General features: G+C 41.2%; 1 protein-coding gene across 1 annotated transcript in view; it reads right to left on the bottom strand.

Moving 5' to 3' along the window:
- Positions 1–17,639, bottom strand: part of ccdc88c (coiled-coil domain containing 88C) — a 53,393-nt gene extending 35,754 nt beyond the window's left edge. The window contains exons 1-4 of the mRNA XM_018732694.2: positions 16,608–17,639; positions 15,541–15,641; positions 12,607–12,715; positions 1,919–1,988 (exon numbers count right to left, since the gene is read on the bottom strand). Coding sequence (XP_018588210.2) covers positions 1,919–1,988; positions 12,607–12,715; positions 15,541–15,641; positions 16,608–16,721 — 394 coding nt within the window. The 5' untranslated portion in view covers positions 16,722–17,639. The remainder of the gene's footprint in view (positions 1–1,918; positions 1,989–12,606; positions 12,716–15,540; positions 15,642–16,607) is intronic.
- Positions 17,640–17,839: the final 200 nt, after the last annotated feature.

Here is a 17,839-nt window from a genome sequence, read left to right as displayed (position 1 = left end):
AGAACTTGCAAATAAGTTTAAAGCATGGGTACATCAGTACAGCATCCTGCCATGCTTTCTGAGGTCTTTTCTGGTTCATGAAGCTCTAATATCAACAGTTGTGGCATTCAAAAGCAAAATACACTTGCATTTGATGGTGGTTTGGTGTACCTCAATTCTGGAGCAGCACTGCCTCCTACAGACTGAACAGCAAGCCAAAGTTACTCTTGAGGAGACTAGAGGAAAATTTTAAGGTAACACAGGCAAGGGAAGTGGTGTTACACAGGGACTCATGCGATCCAAGAGTTGCTGAATCAGGCAGATAGAGGTAAGGACGGAAAGGGAGTGGAATGTGCTGGCTGCTTTGGGGCAGGCAGCGTGTCGGCTTCAGCACAGCAATGTAGTGTGTGGAGTGGTTTCTGGAAGAGCAGGATTGTGTAGTACTTCAGAGCAATATGACAAGGTCTAGGAAAAGTAGAGGCACAAGTTGTTAGAATAGGTGGTGTGAACACCAGTGGAGGATGGAAAGATGGCCAAGATCATAGGGATGCAGCAGCAGAGAGCATTGATGAGGTGGGAACAAGTGCTTGAACATAAATTCTTGCAGCAGAGCTCTGGAGAGCAGAACCCCAACCGCATTAAGTTCTTGATCCAAAGAAGTTACAAGGTGCTGCCAAATACAGACCTGTATAGCTGGGGAAAGCAGATTCTTCATCGTACTTATTATCCTCAAGCGAGCATCACTGGAATATGTCCTCAGCAGCTGCTCAAGAGCACTGAGCGACAGCAGCTATCACAGGCACCACGACTAGGTGTTTAACACGGTGGGAAAGTCCATTAGTGTACAGATAGTACCTTAGAACCTGGCAGCCGACAAAGCAGGTTAAAGCATTTGTCAAAAAACATGTGAACATAAAATCAGTACCAAGTGCCAGTTCAGGGCTCTTGCTAACGGCCTGAGATGAGCAACTGATGGTTGCTTTAGGCAGCTGAAGTTTCCAGCAACATGTCAGAGACAGCTCTGAGGCAAAGACATTGTGTTGCTGTCAGAAGCTTGTAGACAAGCAATCTGGTTGGGAACAGATGGATGAGAGTAACAAAAGAAAGATAGGAACTGCTGGAGCAATACCACTCAAAAGTCTGGATTATCAGGTATGTGCCAACTGCAGCAAGTAACTGATTGAATTCAGTTGGCTGTTCATAGCTGTAACATATATAGCCAAGAATCACTGCTGCTGGAGAATATGCTGTAAATGCAGACCAGCCACCTATGCTGAAAAGACATGACTGATATAAAAACAAGGCGTTTCAGACCACTTCAGCCTTTGGTGCTACTGGAGTCAGACTGTAGAATCAGCACTATTCGCCTTTGGGAGCAGGAGACCTTCAGTAAAATGCTTTCCTGTGCCTTTCCCATTTCCTGACCCCATTAAAAAGCAACAACACGCACATCCTTCAAATTCAAGCTCAAACATTTGTCCTTACGTCAGCAGTCCAGGAAGGTGAGACAAATCAGGCACTCAAGTACCAACAAATACTAGGGCAGCAGGTAGCACAGTGGGTAAGAACACAGACTATGTTTCGAGCCTCAGGAGAAATCCTGTTATTGTACTTATGAAAAAAGTACTTCATCTGAATCGCTCTGTTAATAAAATATCTAGCTGTATTGAGTAACAGGCCACTGGTTGAAACTGCAGTAACATAGTAATAGCATAATTATAATACATTAACATAATATTAAATGAGTAAATGATAAATGCAGAACAAAGCCATCATATTTCTTTGCCATCTATTCTCACCCAGTCAAGAGTTAACACTTCAAGTAACACCTTGAATGTTTACAAGCTAAACAGTGTATAAATACTGTTACTTGTCTGATAGTAGACCTTGATATGTAATTCTTCAGTCATCACTGCAGCTTTGAGAGAGAGATGTTTACCTGACAAAGGGTCCTTGCTAATGGTCAACACATTGGGCAGGTTCATGACAACAAGCTGCTGCAGGCTCTCCTGAAATAGAATGGAAACATCAAGGGTGGTGAGCTGTGGGTGACGACAGATTCTGGCCTTGTGCAAATGACAAGCGATAATCTAAGGGGGGAAAAAAAAAAAAAAAAAAGCACTGTACAAGCATAGCTCTTTAGTGTCTTTCCCTGACACAAAACATATACTGGAAACACATACATGAATGAACAAAAATAGGAAAACAAAGCTACTGCGTTGAGTGATGTTTAGTGCAGTGCAGTGGTTAAACACACTGACAGGAAGGCTGGTCGTTCATGTCTCAGAAGAAGAAGTCCTGCTGTAGTATGCTTTGCGAGAGTTTTCCTTTACATGAAGCACTTCAACATATCATACAGCTATTCAAATCCAAAAGTTGCTCTGAATAAAGCGTTGGTTAAACAAGAAGTAAATGCACATTTGCAAACACATTTCTGATAAACAGCTTACTTTTAGATTCAGTATAATACATAAGAAACCAGGGACAAGGCCACATAAGAGAGAGAGAGCAGAATGTGCACATGGGTGGAAAAAGACCAAGGCTCAGAAGGCAGAAGTCAAATCTTGAGAGGCCCAGGCACATTTTCATTTGCAGGGGCATGTTCAACAACAGGAGGCTGAAAAGTCACCTCCCGACTAAGTTGTACCATCGAAACCCGCCCAACAACGAAACAATGAAATGGCAGTGGAATGTGTGCACACATAGTAAAGTCAGTGAACACCATACGGGACAGGCAAGATCAAACATGCCCAGAAACTTCAAGCCATTCTACTCATTTACACTTGTGAAAGTACTTCTGTGTGGGTTTATGAGTACCTTTATGGCATGAAGCTGCCGACTCAAATAATGATTTGATGGGTGAATATTATGAGACAGGTCAAGCTCAGAAAAATGATCACGTTACTGTTTTTCGTTTTCGCTCAGGAGCAAGCAACACTTGCTTGAATGAGGCTTGACAGTCATCAAGACTAAATTAAAAAAGAAAGTTCTGAAACAAGGTCAGGAAATCAACAAATTACAATCAAAATTGTTCCCATGGCAACATCACATCAGACCAGACACATCATTCTGTCATAAAGTCAAGAGTGCAACCCACAAAGTAATCCAAAAACTACCAACTTATTTAAAATTAAAACAAGACCTGTTGTCAAAAATTACAGGGTAACAGAAAACTATAGGACAGAGCTGCTTCAGAAGTAGTAATTTTAAAGCACTGTGGTTTCTAGACCCCCAAAACTTTACTCTTTTAGTTCATTTTCATGGAAAGTATTAAACTTGGTACTCCATACTAAAAGCTGAAACCACCGGTTCTGAAGGAATTCCCTATGCTTTAGATTTCTTAACAAGGTGGTGAAAATTAAAGTGGGACTTAACCACATGTCAAGAACAGAATACATTTTTAGGGGCAGAGCCTTTGAGCACAATTTACTCTCATTTACTCTAGTATGCTCTGCCTTATGAACGGACAAGGTTTTTAAAACTTAAAATGTAAAGGTTTTTAAAAAAAAAAAAAAAAAAGCCACTTTTACCTAACTTGTCATTACACAATAAAAATCATTCATATAGAAGATGTATCCAGGATCAGAGTGCTGAAGAAAACTACACTGGAGATTAAAAACAAGTAGGGTTCACAGTGTAGACAGAAGCAAACATATTAGACAGCTCCTTCTTATCAACACTCAGATAAATTACAACTGATCATGATCACATGACACAGAAAATTGACAGATGCCATTTAGCCACCTAGAGGCTGACACACAATGAAGAGGCACATACAAGGTGTTGGGAGTCATGTTACTGCAGACGTATGACAACAGAATAACCCAAGGATGAGCCGCCCAACTATCAATTTACACCTGGGCAGCAAGGCTTCATGATGGGGACCACTGGTGTTCCTTCCCATATGCAGACTAAATGAGGCAAGAGAAAACCAGCACAAAAACTTCAAAGATGAAACAATGTGGGTGCACCAGCTGGTTGTTACACTGATGTTTTATTTATTAAAAGAAGAGTATCAATAACAGGGGTGTGGTCTCAAATGACATGGACTGCCCTCTGAAAAATCTGCCCTTAACACAGGGAGAAGGCAACTCCATTATTTATGGAGACAAGAGACATGGTTTATTGACTTGTCGACATAAGCTTAGTGCCTCTGAGGTAATACCACTGCTATTAGGTAATCCCCTTTGTCTTCTCCACTCCCAATGTTTCTAAAGCACTTTTTTCCATGTTATAGTATACATCACTGTAGAGACAAAGCACATCAAAACAACACAAGGCAAAACAGTTTTGAAAAAAGTGTTGCAGCTCCCCAGGTCATAATCACTAACATAAGATAAACTCAGTGATCATGAAGGAATGGAACCCTCTTTAAAACAAAGATTTGTGCAAAACTAAAAGGCACATGGGTAGAAGGGAAACTGCTCACATTATTTACTTTCAAGTTCAAGTTGTTTTTAATAGTCATTCCTCTATACAGGAAAACAAAATGTCGTTTCTCTGGAGACGACCATGGTGCAACGCAGAACATAGCACAAGACAGTAAATAGATAAATACACAGGACATGGCATTTTGCAGGTACCCAACCATGATCTTCTGTCTGTTGTACCATCACAAGTCCAACAGCCTTTTCGTAAACATAACATGCAAGACTTAAGCCACACATCATCTAAAAACTCCTGTCAAATCCATTTATTTTCCCCTCTTAATTTTGAATGTAAAACAGAAGGAGGAGTGTTCTGATCATACACAAAGAGTGACAAAAGACATGCAGTTGCAGACATTCTGAAAATTTGTGGGATGAAATCTGGGGATTGGCAACTTCTAAGTTGCCTTTGACAAATGTATCAACTAAATATAAAAAATAAAAAAATAGTAACAATAATGAGGGGAACATATGGGAATCTGTCTTAAGGTAATACAGCAGAGAATTATTTCCATACCTAAATGTAACAGTAAGCAAGATGAACAATAAGATGTTCAACATCAGTCGATTCCACATTACAATTTTAGAAGCATTAACCTAAGAAAATAGTTTCATAAGAGTCCTTTATGTGAACCTTAGACTGAAACATTGAACATGTTTTGTTTTTTTTTTTCTGTATGCTTAGAAAAGCAGAGCAGCTTTCTATACAGGACAAAAGAAATTAGGCTATTCATTAAAGGACATCTCGCATGCAAACATACAATATTTATCAGCTATTATGGAATCATTCATTCATCATCCATAACCGTTTTCCCAATGCAGGGTCACGGTAGTTTGAAGGCTGTCCCAGAAGCAGAGAGTACATGGCAGGGTATACCCTGGATGGGACACCAAGCCATTGCAGAGCAATCAATCACACTCATTCACCTGCAGTTACACAAACTAAGGGCCATTTATAGAGTCTAGTCATAAAACATGTTGTTTTTTTACTACAGGATGATACTGGAGCACCCAGAGAAAACCCACAAAAAAAAAAAAAAAAAAAAAAAAAAAAAAAAAAAAAAAAACTGAAAATTAACTCCATGCAGACAGCCAAATTCAAACCCATGTCCAAAGCAACAGCCCAAGACCTGCAAAGCAGCAGCACTACCTGCTGTTCCACTGTGCTTCTAAGCTAAATTTCTGATGAAAACCATTTTCAGTCTTATGTCTCATTTCACATTCATTCATCTGATGGCTTTCTCCAAAGTGACTTACAATGACCAACTACTTACAATGATTCTGAAATTTATACAGATGAGTAATTTCTATCCAATATTCTATGTTCATGTACAAAAATGTGAGATTATACATTACCATACAACACAGTAAACTTAAATCAAGCTTTTCCTGGAAGAAAATCTGGGAATATAAATCCAGTGCAGACCAAGAAAAATACAGCACCTAGTGCTGTTGTCATTGGAGGAAAATTTAACTTTTTGCTGTCGATTCACAGATGAATCTTATGAGCTAAAAGCCTTTTTGCAAGAATGTGCACGGGCAAAGTAGTGTAACAAATTGGAAAACATCAATCCAAAGCAATCTAAATGTTGATGCAATAAGTCGTGTTTTACGCTATGTGACTAAAGGGATAGATCAATACCCCAGAGAACAGGGCTGAGATGAGCAGACCCTGTGGGCTTTAGCGACCCACATTTGACTTAATTTGTTGGGGGACATATCATGATGCCAGTGGTGAGAAGCCAAATAGCAGTGTCAGGAAATAGCATGGTCCTAGCAGCAGCAGCAGCCGCCGCCAACTGATATCAGAACAAACTACTGTGGGTTCACATTCTCAATTACATTTATTCCCTTCACCAACACTTCACTAGGTACCACATAGTAACTTACCATGTTAACTACAGTTATTAATCCATTTACACAGCTAGGTAATTTATAATAGAGCAATTTAAAGTACGTACCCTGCTGAAGGGTACTTCAGGAGGAACTGGGATTCATCATACCACCTCTGAGCTCAAAGGTAGCAGCTCTAACCCCTACACTACCTGCTGCCCCATGCATTTATAACCCAGTTATCAATATTCTAGCCAACATAGCCCCAGATAATACAGCTGACTCATCTAACATGTGTCCTTTGCTTCATGAATTTAATGGGCCTTTTATTAAACAGTTTAAAAAAATAATCAAATGCAGCAATGGCTTGGAGAGAAACTATATTCCTGTCACCACATAATGTTGCTTTAAATCTGCACTGTATATTTAAAGTTCTGGAAAAAAAAAAAAAAAAAAGCAGGATTTTGGGGGCTAAGACACACACACTTAAGCTGAGGTTACTGGTTCAAGCCCCACTCCCTGTTCCAGTACCCTTGATCAAGGTACTTACACCAAGTTACTCCAGTAAAAATTCTTATATGCAGGAATCAATAAAGATCTGCAAGTTGCTATATATAAAGAAACAGCTAACCAAAAAACAAGTGACGTCTAGATTGATTCAGAATCACGTGTAGACACTTCCTGCATTAAAGATTTTGATATGGTGAGCAACTCATAACGGCAAGGTCTGAGTTTTCTGTTCTGAAGCTTAAATTGAAGATGTTTCCTTAGTTTTTTTTTTAAAAAAAAAAAAAAAAAAAAAAAAGGTGGTAAACAAAAGCTAAAACAAAAGCAAAACAAAGACAACACAGCCAAAACAGTGAAGGTACAGTGAGATCTGAAAACAGTTCAAAAGGAGGTGAAGGTACTGAACGTTTGAATGTAGCCCCCAGTTTGGGTCACAGGAATCAGAAGGGAACACTAGGGGAATTAAAGCAAAGTTGGGGAGGCTTTGTGTCCGTCTTTCCCCATAGCCGCAGTCCGGGTCTCAGAGGAGGGTTCTCCTGCAATGGATGGGTAAAAGGGTAAGGGCAACATCCAGGTACTCCAGAAGTAATGAGGTGAACAGAGGCTGCAGCCACTCCCAGAGTCCTAAAAATACTGAAACAGACTGTTCATTCCACCTTCCCCACTCTGACAGTTTATATCACTCCCTCATTAATTTCACCTTTTATTTGCAAAGTAATTCTTTTATTCAAATATCACTGTATTGGACATAAATATTTGTGTGTCTAAGTTCCACAGGCAAGCAGGCAGAGCGGTGGCTAGTGACAAAGACTTGTCATTATGGAAAGGTCATACCCTTAAGTGAGGTATTGAACTAGTATTAAATAAAATGTATAGATCAAATAGATAAATTTGCTAGTCCTTTCAGATTAAAAAGAAGCACTGCCAAAAATAACACTACAGCAATATGAAATACATGCCCCCACAGACAGAGTGTACACGTGCTCACCGATTCTACAGCTTCCTACCAGGCTTCAGGCTCTTCCAGGTGAGCAATGCAGGGGAAACCAAACACCTCCGGGAACATAAGTCCGAGTGTGCCAAAATGGGAATAAGAAGAAACTGGGACCCATTGTTCCCAGTTCTCTCCCTAAGGTCCTGCTAGTCTGCAATGCCTGGAAAGTGTTGACAACCATAAAGACAGCCCTAGCACTGTCAGCCACTGTGTTTACAGTGTAACAGCCATGGATGAGCACATTAGCCCTTTAACATGCTTTTGCTACATTATCATAGACGAGTCATAAGATTTGAGTTGCTTGACAGCAGGCACCCAGAAATGACAACAAAAATGCTTAGAGCCAATGCTACATGTGGAGGAGGGGTCTGCTTGCCTTGCATGGTGCTTGATGTTACCAAGGCTCATTTTAAAGTTACGATTTCTCTTCTTGGAAGAGATTTGTTGAGTTTTGTGAAAGTTACACAAATTATATTTGCTTGTAAATCCAAATTCTTATCAAAGCAACCTTCATTATACAGAAGACTACTTTGCATTGGGGTGATGTTTTCTGCTGCTATGGGCTTTAAAGGGGGGGGGGGGGGGGGGGGGGGAACTACCTTAAAATGACAGTCAAACATGTGCAGTTTTCTGGTCACTTGTCTTTATTTCACTTTCAGGTCATGTTATGTAAGTGGGGTGTCTGAACCCTGGCTGCCAGTACTGAGTCTCCTTCACGTTTCACTATTCATTATTGTCAATGTCCTTGAGCTGGAGTCCTATAAAAAAAAAATATTTTATCATTTGGTGGATGGAAAAACTAAAGGAAAATGCTGCAATGGAGCCACTTATGTTTTTGAGAGACTTGATATTTTTAAGTTGTTTAAATATCTGAATGCAGAACTTGTGATGTTGGTCTAAAGCCTAAACTGTTCATTGCATAAAATGCTGAACATACAGAAGCCTTATCTATATATAATGTGCTAGAATTCTCCTGAAAGGCAATATATTGCCAATGATTTAACTTACAAGCCATTTTTATACAGCATGTCTAAAAGCAGTGCTTTACAACAGACCAATTACCACTCTAAAGAACAAGAGGACAACAGAAACCATTAACACATAAGCAGCGCAGGATTGCAGTAGTCAAAGGCTACTGAATCTAGACCACTGAAACCACACAGGCAATTCAATGGCACCAGTTTACCTGGAACTGGTCTCTGGCCTGTGAGAGGAAACCAGAGAATCCAAGGGAAAGCCACACAAACACAGGGGAAAACATGGACTGTTTTTACAGAGAGCCAACTTGGAGCCCATATTTGAACCCAAAGTCCAGGAGACATGTGGTACTTGCTGCACCACTGTGTCCCCCAGAATAATAAAATAAATTAAAAACTAAGATAAAGGAGGGAAATGAGAGGAAAAAGGAGCTACCACACAAGTTAGGAATAACATTCTGAACATGTGGATACAAAGCTTGGTTTTGAATGTGTACAGAGAGACAACTAATTTGAACTAGATTTTCCCTCAGTAGTCTTGCAAGTCTGGTGAAAAAAAGTGAACTTTCTTGGCTCATGACCACATTTTTCCCCCCTTTAACAGTAATGAGTATTTTCCACAATTAACTTCATGAAAAAAATATTCAGGAAAAAATTAATTGTACAAAGGCAGCCCTGTATTTTGACAAGAGTAATTTTGGGGGTGGACAAGGTGACATGTGAGAAACTGAATACTGAAAGCCTTAAAACATAAGTCCTAGAAGGCATCTATACAACCAATGTATGACCTGAAAGATTATTTTCTGGCTTCATTTCAAAGGAATAGAATTTCTCAAATGAACAGGAATAATGAAAGCATTACAAATTAAGACTATTTTTAGAATTCAGTTCAAATATTCACCAAGGTGAGAATTTCAGTTACATTCAGTAGTTCTCATCTTCAAATAGCCTTCTCAATGGAACACAGCTCCCATCCATGAACAACTCAGTTCTCAACAAGTCGTGTCCAAGATCTCACAACCAGTTACACCCAGTTTAAACTTCTTAGATGCCAAAAACATGTGGGGTTGGAGCTTCCGGTTCAGTTGCCAGGACACCACAACTTTATATTCAGGATATAAATTTCCTGCTTTTTTGTTTGTCCAGGGAAGAACATGTGTTGTAAAATACCAGTCATAAATAAATCAGAGAAGCCATCATCAATATCAAATGTTTCCTGTGTGACATGCACATACCACATATTTACAACTTCAACAATATTGTCTAACAAATAACCAGAAGATGATGCCGATTTAGGACTGCATTCAGCAAAGCTGTAGGTTGCCATAGCAGTTACACATATAACTTTTCAGACTTGTTTTCACACAAATTGAAATGTAATGAAACAAGTTAATCTCTCACCCCTTCTGGACTCGGTGAGAAAGGAAGGGGGGAATGAAAAGGATACATGGAAAAAGTAAGCTGTAGCCTTGTTGAAGGCTAAGTTATGTACATGTCACAGTAAGATATGAGGACAACAGCACACTGAGAAAGCCTGTTGGGAAAATAACCCTGAACATTTTGCTCTCACAATCATTGTGTGAAACTGGAAACAACAAATAGACTTTAGGACAAAAGACTGCCTTGTGGTTCCCAGAGCAAAAGTTATCCAACTGATAGATATCATTTGGCTGTAGCGCACAGATGCACAGTCAAAATCCCCCATGCCGGCCAAACCAAAATCAGGCTGGCCACCTTACATCATAAGGTATTCTGCCAGCAGTACTCTTTTGATAGCCATTTCCACATAACTGAGTCCATTGGGCTGTTAGCAAGTTATGCCTTAGACAATGCACACAAGTGCTGGTCTCTTCCAAAAACACATCAGCAGTAATAGGCAGAGAGAAGCGGGGGGGAGGACTTGGGGAGATGTGCTAACTTTAGAAAAGGAGAGGTTGACCGAATAGTCTCTGACAGGATTCACTGAAGTCAAAGTGAAAGAAAAAAGAAATGCAAGACTAATTTAAAGTGAAAGGGCTAAAGCAGAACTCTACTAAAAACTTCCATGAAGCACAGTAGGGATATCCTTAAAGCCTCCTAAAGGGACCTGAGGAAAGCCTAATCAGGTACAAAGCAACATGTCGGCACCCCTTAAAGCCAGCGTCAAGGCAGGGGCATACAATTAACACACGCAAGGCGACACATCTGTTCTTAATGAGCACAGCGCTGACCCAAAGGAGAGTCCCAAATGTCACCCATCTGAAGCCCATCTCCTGCATATATTGAGTCACACAGCAGGGTTACAACTAGGCTGCTCTGATCAAACAGGTAAAGACCTTTGTAGTTCTCACCAAGTTTAAGCTCAAGGGCAAGAGGGGATCGATGGCAACGTGAATTGGAACCGTTCCCCGGTGGGGTTTCAGTCAAAATGAGAGCTGCTCTTCTCACTTAAACAGCTGCAGTATCAGTCAGGTACTTAGAAATTGCCTAGGTTTTTACACATGTACATTTACAAAATACATAAATCCTCTAAATAAGTTATAATTAAGTCAGATAGGCTTCCAAATAGAAACAGTGTAAAGACATTCCTTTGAAGACAGGCAAACCCTCTGCTGTTCCTGACTTGGTTACTCATTAGCATGCTCTTCACTGCCAGAGTTATTTTATTTAAATAAATAAAAAACCCTGACAGAGAAAGCGGACATTGGACAGTCACACCCTGCACTGTGCTAAAGTCAGCCAGCTCTTGGTCATAGATGAGGGTGGTGAAAGGGGTGGAGCTCCACCCACTACAGGCAATGGAAAGACCCTCCCTTGACCCCGTGACACACTTTGATCCCTTTTTCCAACATTACAGCTAATAATGCACACCAGGTTCTGTCATTGTCAAGCAGTAAAGTTTTAAAGATACCATTAGCAGCCTTGGCATGCTTGTTAAAAGGAGGAGGTTCTGGCCTGCAAATTTCAGATACACAATTACAACAAAGAAGAAGATCCTACACTTCGGAGGGGGAGTAGTTGATCATGGGGAGTAATCCATATAAGCACAGATTTAATGTTCCCCATTCAGCTGTGGGCCATGTTTAAAGAGTAAAGCCACTGACCAGCACAAAGTCTTGTACAACAAAACCAGGACTCTGAGCAAGCGTTCTCTCTGAATTCTGTGGTAATGAAAAAGAATCAAAGGAGGAAAGAACATTTATAAGGGTCACCAAGGTGCTGGGAAATCTCTGGTGCCTTACACATTGACTTGCTTTCTCAGCGCAACAAATGTGTTGCAGACAAAGAATAAGCCACCTTCACGAGCTGGAGAATCAGCATAGTCCCCAAGGGGTCATGATAACCTATGTATACCAGTCTTTCATTCTACCACAGCACAGAAGTTTGACCAGTTATTTCTCCAACTTAAGGCCTAAATTAACCAACATGGAAAACCTAAACATCCTGCTTTTCCTTTGTCTGGATCAGAATTTGGGAGGTTGTATTAAGTTCTATGTCACAGAGTGAGGTTTGAGGGTTTATTAAAACAAAGTGGTTATACATGAAACCCTTTACATAACCATCAGAAGATGCAAGTAAAAGTTTTAGCATCAGTTTAAGTTACTGTAAAGTCTATTGGGAAAACAGTAGAAGTACCAGCACATGCTTGTTTATAGAGTATGCTGCAGGGGATACACAGTCACCATTAATCCCCTCCCAGTACAGACAACAGCTGCAACCTGAACACACCATTCATACTGTAAGGCATCATAGCATTCCTCTTCAAAATAAACACAGAGCTTTGAATGCACTGCAAGCTTTGAAGAGTAAGGTACGCATTTGCATCAAAAAGAGAATAAGCACTATTATACCCAAAGCTATTCATTATAGTCCCGGATTACAAAGTGGATGAGTATGCAGTCAAACTCACCTGGTAGTAGTTCTTGATCTGTCTAATTATAATGTTCAGGTTCTGTATACGAAGGTTGATATCGTTGTTGACATGTTTGTTCACCCACTGGTTTGAAGGGCTGGGATCACTAAAAAATAAAATTCAAAAACCAAGCTAAACTGAAATATTTTGCAGGATACTCAGCCACACATACTAAAAACAAAATCAGTATTAACATTAAATAGTCATTAGACCATTAACGTCAGATGCTGACAATGACAACACTAACAGTCAAAATATTTTTAGACCATCTTCTGATGCCCACTTCAGCAAACACACTCATGAGTACATACTGGTTAAGGCTCACATCTACAACCATACCTGTGTGACTTACAAGTAATATTGGCTTCTGTGCAGATTTGCATTGCTTACAGGAATACAACAAATGCAGATATTTACAAATAAAGATCTAAAACACATTATGATCATTACTGCACATTCTGTAAATGCAATCACGAAAGTTTATTCATTTCGCAACTTATTTTTATTGTTATAAAGTATTTAAAAAAAAATTCCCACACACACACACACACACACACACACACACACACACACACACACACACACACACACGGCAAGCCAGAGCCTAACCCAGCAACACAGGGGGCAAGGCTGGGACGCCAGTCCGTCACAAGGCACCCCAAGCAGGATTCAAATCCCAGACCCACCAGAGAGCAGGACCCAGCCAAACCCGCTGTGCCACCACAATTACTATCAATTACAATTTCCCACAACACCAGTTATAGGACCTCATAGGTTGGCACTTTTATCCCTTTTATGCAGTTACTTTTGGTCCCTCACGCTGATAACAGGGCAATGACTGTACTGGTCAAACATTTTCCTTATGTCCATAATTTTTTAAAAAAAGCATCATAATTCATTACCTTTTAAAGGGAAACTTCATACTGATGTTTCACAGCTCAATCCTGCACAATAGCATTCAAACCCTTGCTTTGTTATATATTCAAAAGTGTAAAAAACCAACTAAAAACTCACAGTACTTGACTTGAATATAATGAAATAAAGATTACAACATTCGCCACAAGTGATGCAAAAAAAGGGCTTGAAAGATACGACAGCAAAGCTGGATTTGCCATCGCCGTCTGAGACAGAGCTGGTTCTGCAGTTTGCAAAAAGGTGTGAGAATGTGCTTACAGTGGGGCTGCATTACCAGGGTCTTGCACAGAAACTCCTCGTTTGCTTCATTTACATTTGCTTTGTGGTGGTAGCATGCAAATCTGGCCAGCTTGGCTCAGCATCCCATGTGGCAGTGAAAGGGCCTTCGTTACCCCTGGGCCACCAGTGACTACGTTGCTCTTAATGCAAGTCTTCCTTTGGCGATGGCCCCTCCCTCTATCCCCCCCCCCAGGCACTCAGGCAGGCGATCACGCCAGTTCTAGACTCATTGGGGGGGGGGGGGATTAGGCAGGTAATGAGACAGGACATGGCTGGATCTCAGGCCCCTGGGAATTCCAGAGCTCCACAGCCCATAAGGGCAAAGAGGATCCAGAGCCAACAGAGTGAAATCACACCCGTGCACACCTGCTTGTGCTCCTCATATCTTCAAGAGAGTCGGAGCCAACACACAACTTCAGTCTAGCCTCTGGTCTAGACGTAACAGGCTGGTACTAGCCACTTACAGACATTAAACAGTACTAGCCAGTCTTAACTTCAGTAACATGGGATGGGCTCCTGTGGGCTTATCAGACCTACTCATATCACTAGCATTGTCATCTCAGAAAAGGACCAATGTATGTCCAGGTAAGACAGCAAATCAAATAAAGGTGGACTTGTGCCTGGGGGGGGGGGGGGACCCCAACTAGATCTGGGCCTCCAGGACCACAACTGAAGACCTCTGTACTAAATAACTCAGCCCACCAGCAGCTAGTGAAACAGACTGCACTTTGCGAAATAAATCTATAAATAGGCCACACCTCAACAATGCTTAACAGCTTGAATGTATATTACTGAACACAGCAGACTAGACTAGAAAAAGCTTACATGAAGCTCATGCATGATGGCATAAGATGCACGACACATAAGCTGCTGTGACAGGGCTGTTTTTCGTATGCCTAAGGATAACATTCCTTTTTAGTTGGAAAATGGAGTAGATTAAAATTTACTAAAACTGGGTGGAAGACTAGTATGTGTGTCAAAGAGCCCAGAGAAAGGACTAAAGGACAGCACTGACAAAGGGGGGGGAGGGGTGTCTGTACCGTTAGCACAGATGAGGAAGAACCCAGAACAGAGAGCCTGATGCTTGGTCAAGGTGGTTGGGCAGGAATGGGATGAGAAGAAAGCATCCAAACCAGAAGAACAGGATAAGGTTGCCACACTTCAGGGGCAGGAAGAAAAAACTCCATGCAAATTTATTATGCACATGTCTCCAAGTAACCAGCTCCACTCTTGTTACACACTCAAATATGGGCAAAAAAATATTAGAACCAGGAATAAAAACATTTCAGGGTAAAATACATTGCCCGTTCAGGTACATTGAACGCCATCACAGCACAGGTTAAGACAACTGCTGTTTGGAGTATTAGTGATTAAACAACTGTCTATAGTTACTAGGCTTATTTAACATCTTCCTTTCAAAAGAGCTTTTAAGAACAGCGGACTCTACACAGTTAAGACTGGAAACTAGGCTGGATCTGTGATGTTTCTGCATTCCTTAAGAGACCAAACAGCTTTGCAGTCTCAATGCAACACATTAACACACTAAAACAGATCTGCTTCATGCAACACTTTTGCTTACAGCAAAAATACTAAATGCTTAAATGAATCACTACTACTCCAAAAGATTTCCCTTCATGACAACTGTTGTGACTTAACACCTTGGAAATTGGTACAAAACACCAATTAAATCATTTTCACAAAATGAAATTGCATAAAATAGGTACTGATGTTACTTACATGTGAGTCATGATCTTGTGCAAGAAGACACCATCAACTAGGTCCATGAACATAGACAGCTTGTCTTCAGCACCAGAGCCAAGAGGTCCAAAAGTCTTCACCTGTATGTACAACAGCAGATGCTTTCATGGCACAATGACTTCTTGTTTTCAATTTAACAAATTTCTGCATTACATCTGAAAATTTCTAGAGAAAGTATTTTAGCACAACATAAACACAGAATGTGATTTAAGGACATGCTGGATGTCCTTAACATGAGTAATACAGTGCAATTCACAGTGCAAGCAACCACACTATTTTTTGCAATAAAACCTGTATAGTTTGCATTTTTTTAATTCTGATCAGATGCACAGCTAAAAAAAAAAAAGCATTACTCCAAAGGACAGCTTGATATTCTGCTAAGTCAACCTTTCCAACTTTGTCTAAATGTGTTGTAATCTGCTAATCTAAAGGAAATGATCACACCAAGATTGGGAAATTAGGAATGGCAAATTCACACATTATGAATGATTCAGCGCATGATTTCAACACGCCAGAGTATTCAGCAGCTTTTAAAGAGCAATGGACTTAGTTTAAGTGAAGAATCATGAACGCAAGATCCTAAGGATTAAAAAAAAAAAAAATTTTAACAAAGCCATGATGCTAGTACATAACAAAAAACACCCAAAGTGACATGATGGAGCAATTTCGCTCGGATCGGCACTAGACTAGTGGTGTGACACATTGTGTGACGCTGTTATTATACCTACAAATTCAGGTGGTTAATATATAGTTTTTTTTTTTTAAACCCGCACTGTTATGATTAATTTTTAATTGAAACTTATAGCGCTCCTCCAGCCATCGCTGCTGCTGGATTTCGCTCGCTCGAAAGCGGGACTGTAGAAGTTACTTTCTCTCATGACACACACACTCGCTGCCGCACATTACACTTATTGTGTGATTTCTAAAGCGATTCTCGCGACGTTTCTCGCGAAATAACCGCGTGGCCCGGTGTCGGGTATAAAGAGAGTCAGAGTGCCAGTAGTAGGAAGGGAGCGGTGGCGGACGGGACGGTGGGCTCCTCTTACCCAGGACACCAGCGGGGAGCCCAGGAACTCCTCCAGGAGCTCAGACACGGTCACGTCTTCCATTTTCGCACCCGCCTTTTCCCCCCAAAATGTTTCACAGCAGCAGCGTTGCATCCACACTGGAGCTCCACACGACACGAGTGGACAGCCCACGGCCCGGGGGAAGAAGAACGGAGCCCCCGGCCATGAGACAAGAAAGAAGCCGGGCGTCTAGCTGAATCCTGGGAGGTTCCCCCCCCCTCTTCTTCTGCACCCTTCACCGTCACCGAAGCGGGGGTGTTTTCAAACACCTTATTTCTCCAGAATCTCCGGCGTCAGCTGTGTCTCCAGTGCCAAGAACAGCTCATTCCAACGCTCAAGGGGGCTCGTAGTACCGCTGGGCGAAGTCCGCAACCACACATAAATGTTCGGGAACATCCAGTGGAGCGGCTCTAAGTCTGCGCGCCTCGCCTTCGACGACGTCCGCAGACAGACGCGAGGCGGCTCTCTGCTTTCTCCCGTAAAGGGCGAGTCGGTCGCTCGCTACGTTAACTTATGGTTATCACGAAAAGTAAAAACAGCTGAAAAGTCTCTGTAACCGTTACAGTAGACGCGTAGCTCACCGCACACTTTCGCACCAGTTTTTCGGTTTGTCTTCCTCTTTTTCTATAGAAAAGACCAGTTCTAGAAGTTATATTAGATAACTGCAAGGGTCGCACTTACGGAGACGGCACCTGCCTACTTTCCCTCCGCCTCGGCACCCCGCGCTACTTCTACCCCTCAGCATCCAATCCGGACTGACGGCTCCGGCGTCCAATAAAATCCCGAAATGCAAAGTAGCTTCGAGAGGAGTGAGAAAAGCAACCAATACGAAATCGAGATTTTTAAAAAAAACAACGTGACCAATAGTCGGGGACCGTCTGAGAGAATAACACCTGACAAAAGACAAAAAGTGGCGCGCCTGATGCTCAGGATGACCGACTCAACAGCGCCCCCACCTGTTCAGCTTGGTGTCCTGCGTTTTAAAAGCAACAAGTATAGGAGGACAAACTGCAAAAACAGCGTGGAATAGATACGCCATCATTTGTGAGTATATTTTCAAACAGATGTGATACTTTCTATTAGAAATGTGTTCTCCAGACAAGGGTAATCCGATATAACTTAGATATCAGTGATATAAAAAATTTCAGCATGCGATATTCATGTATATGAAGTCGTTTTCCCTTGTATAAGTGTTCTTTGTAATGGATACA

Source organism: Scleropages formosus, chromosome 15 (genome assembly GCF_900964775.1).
Source record: "Scleropages formosus chromosome 15, fSclFor1.1, whole genome shotgun sequence".
Taxonomy (NCBI): Eukaryota; Metazoa; Chordata; class Actinopteri; order Osteoglossiformes; family Osteoglossidae; genus Scleropages; species Scleropages formosus.
Note: the sequence above shows the minus strand (reverse complement) of the source record. Positions and strands in the feature narration are given on the sequence as shown.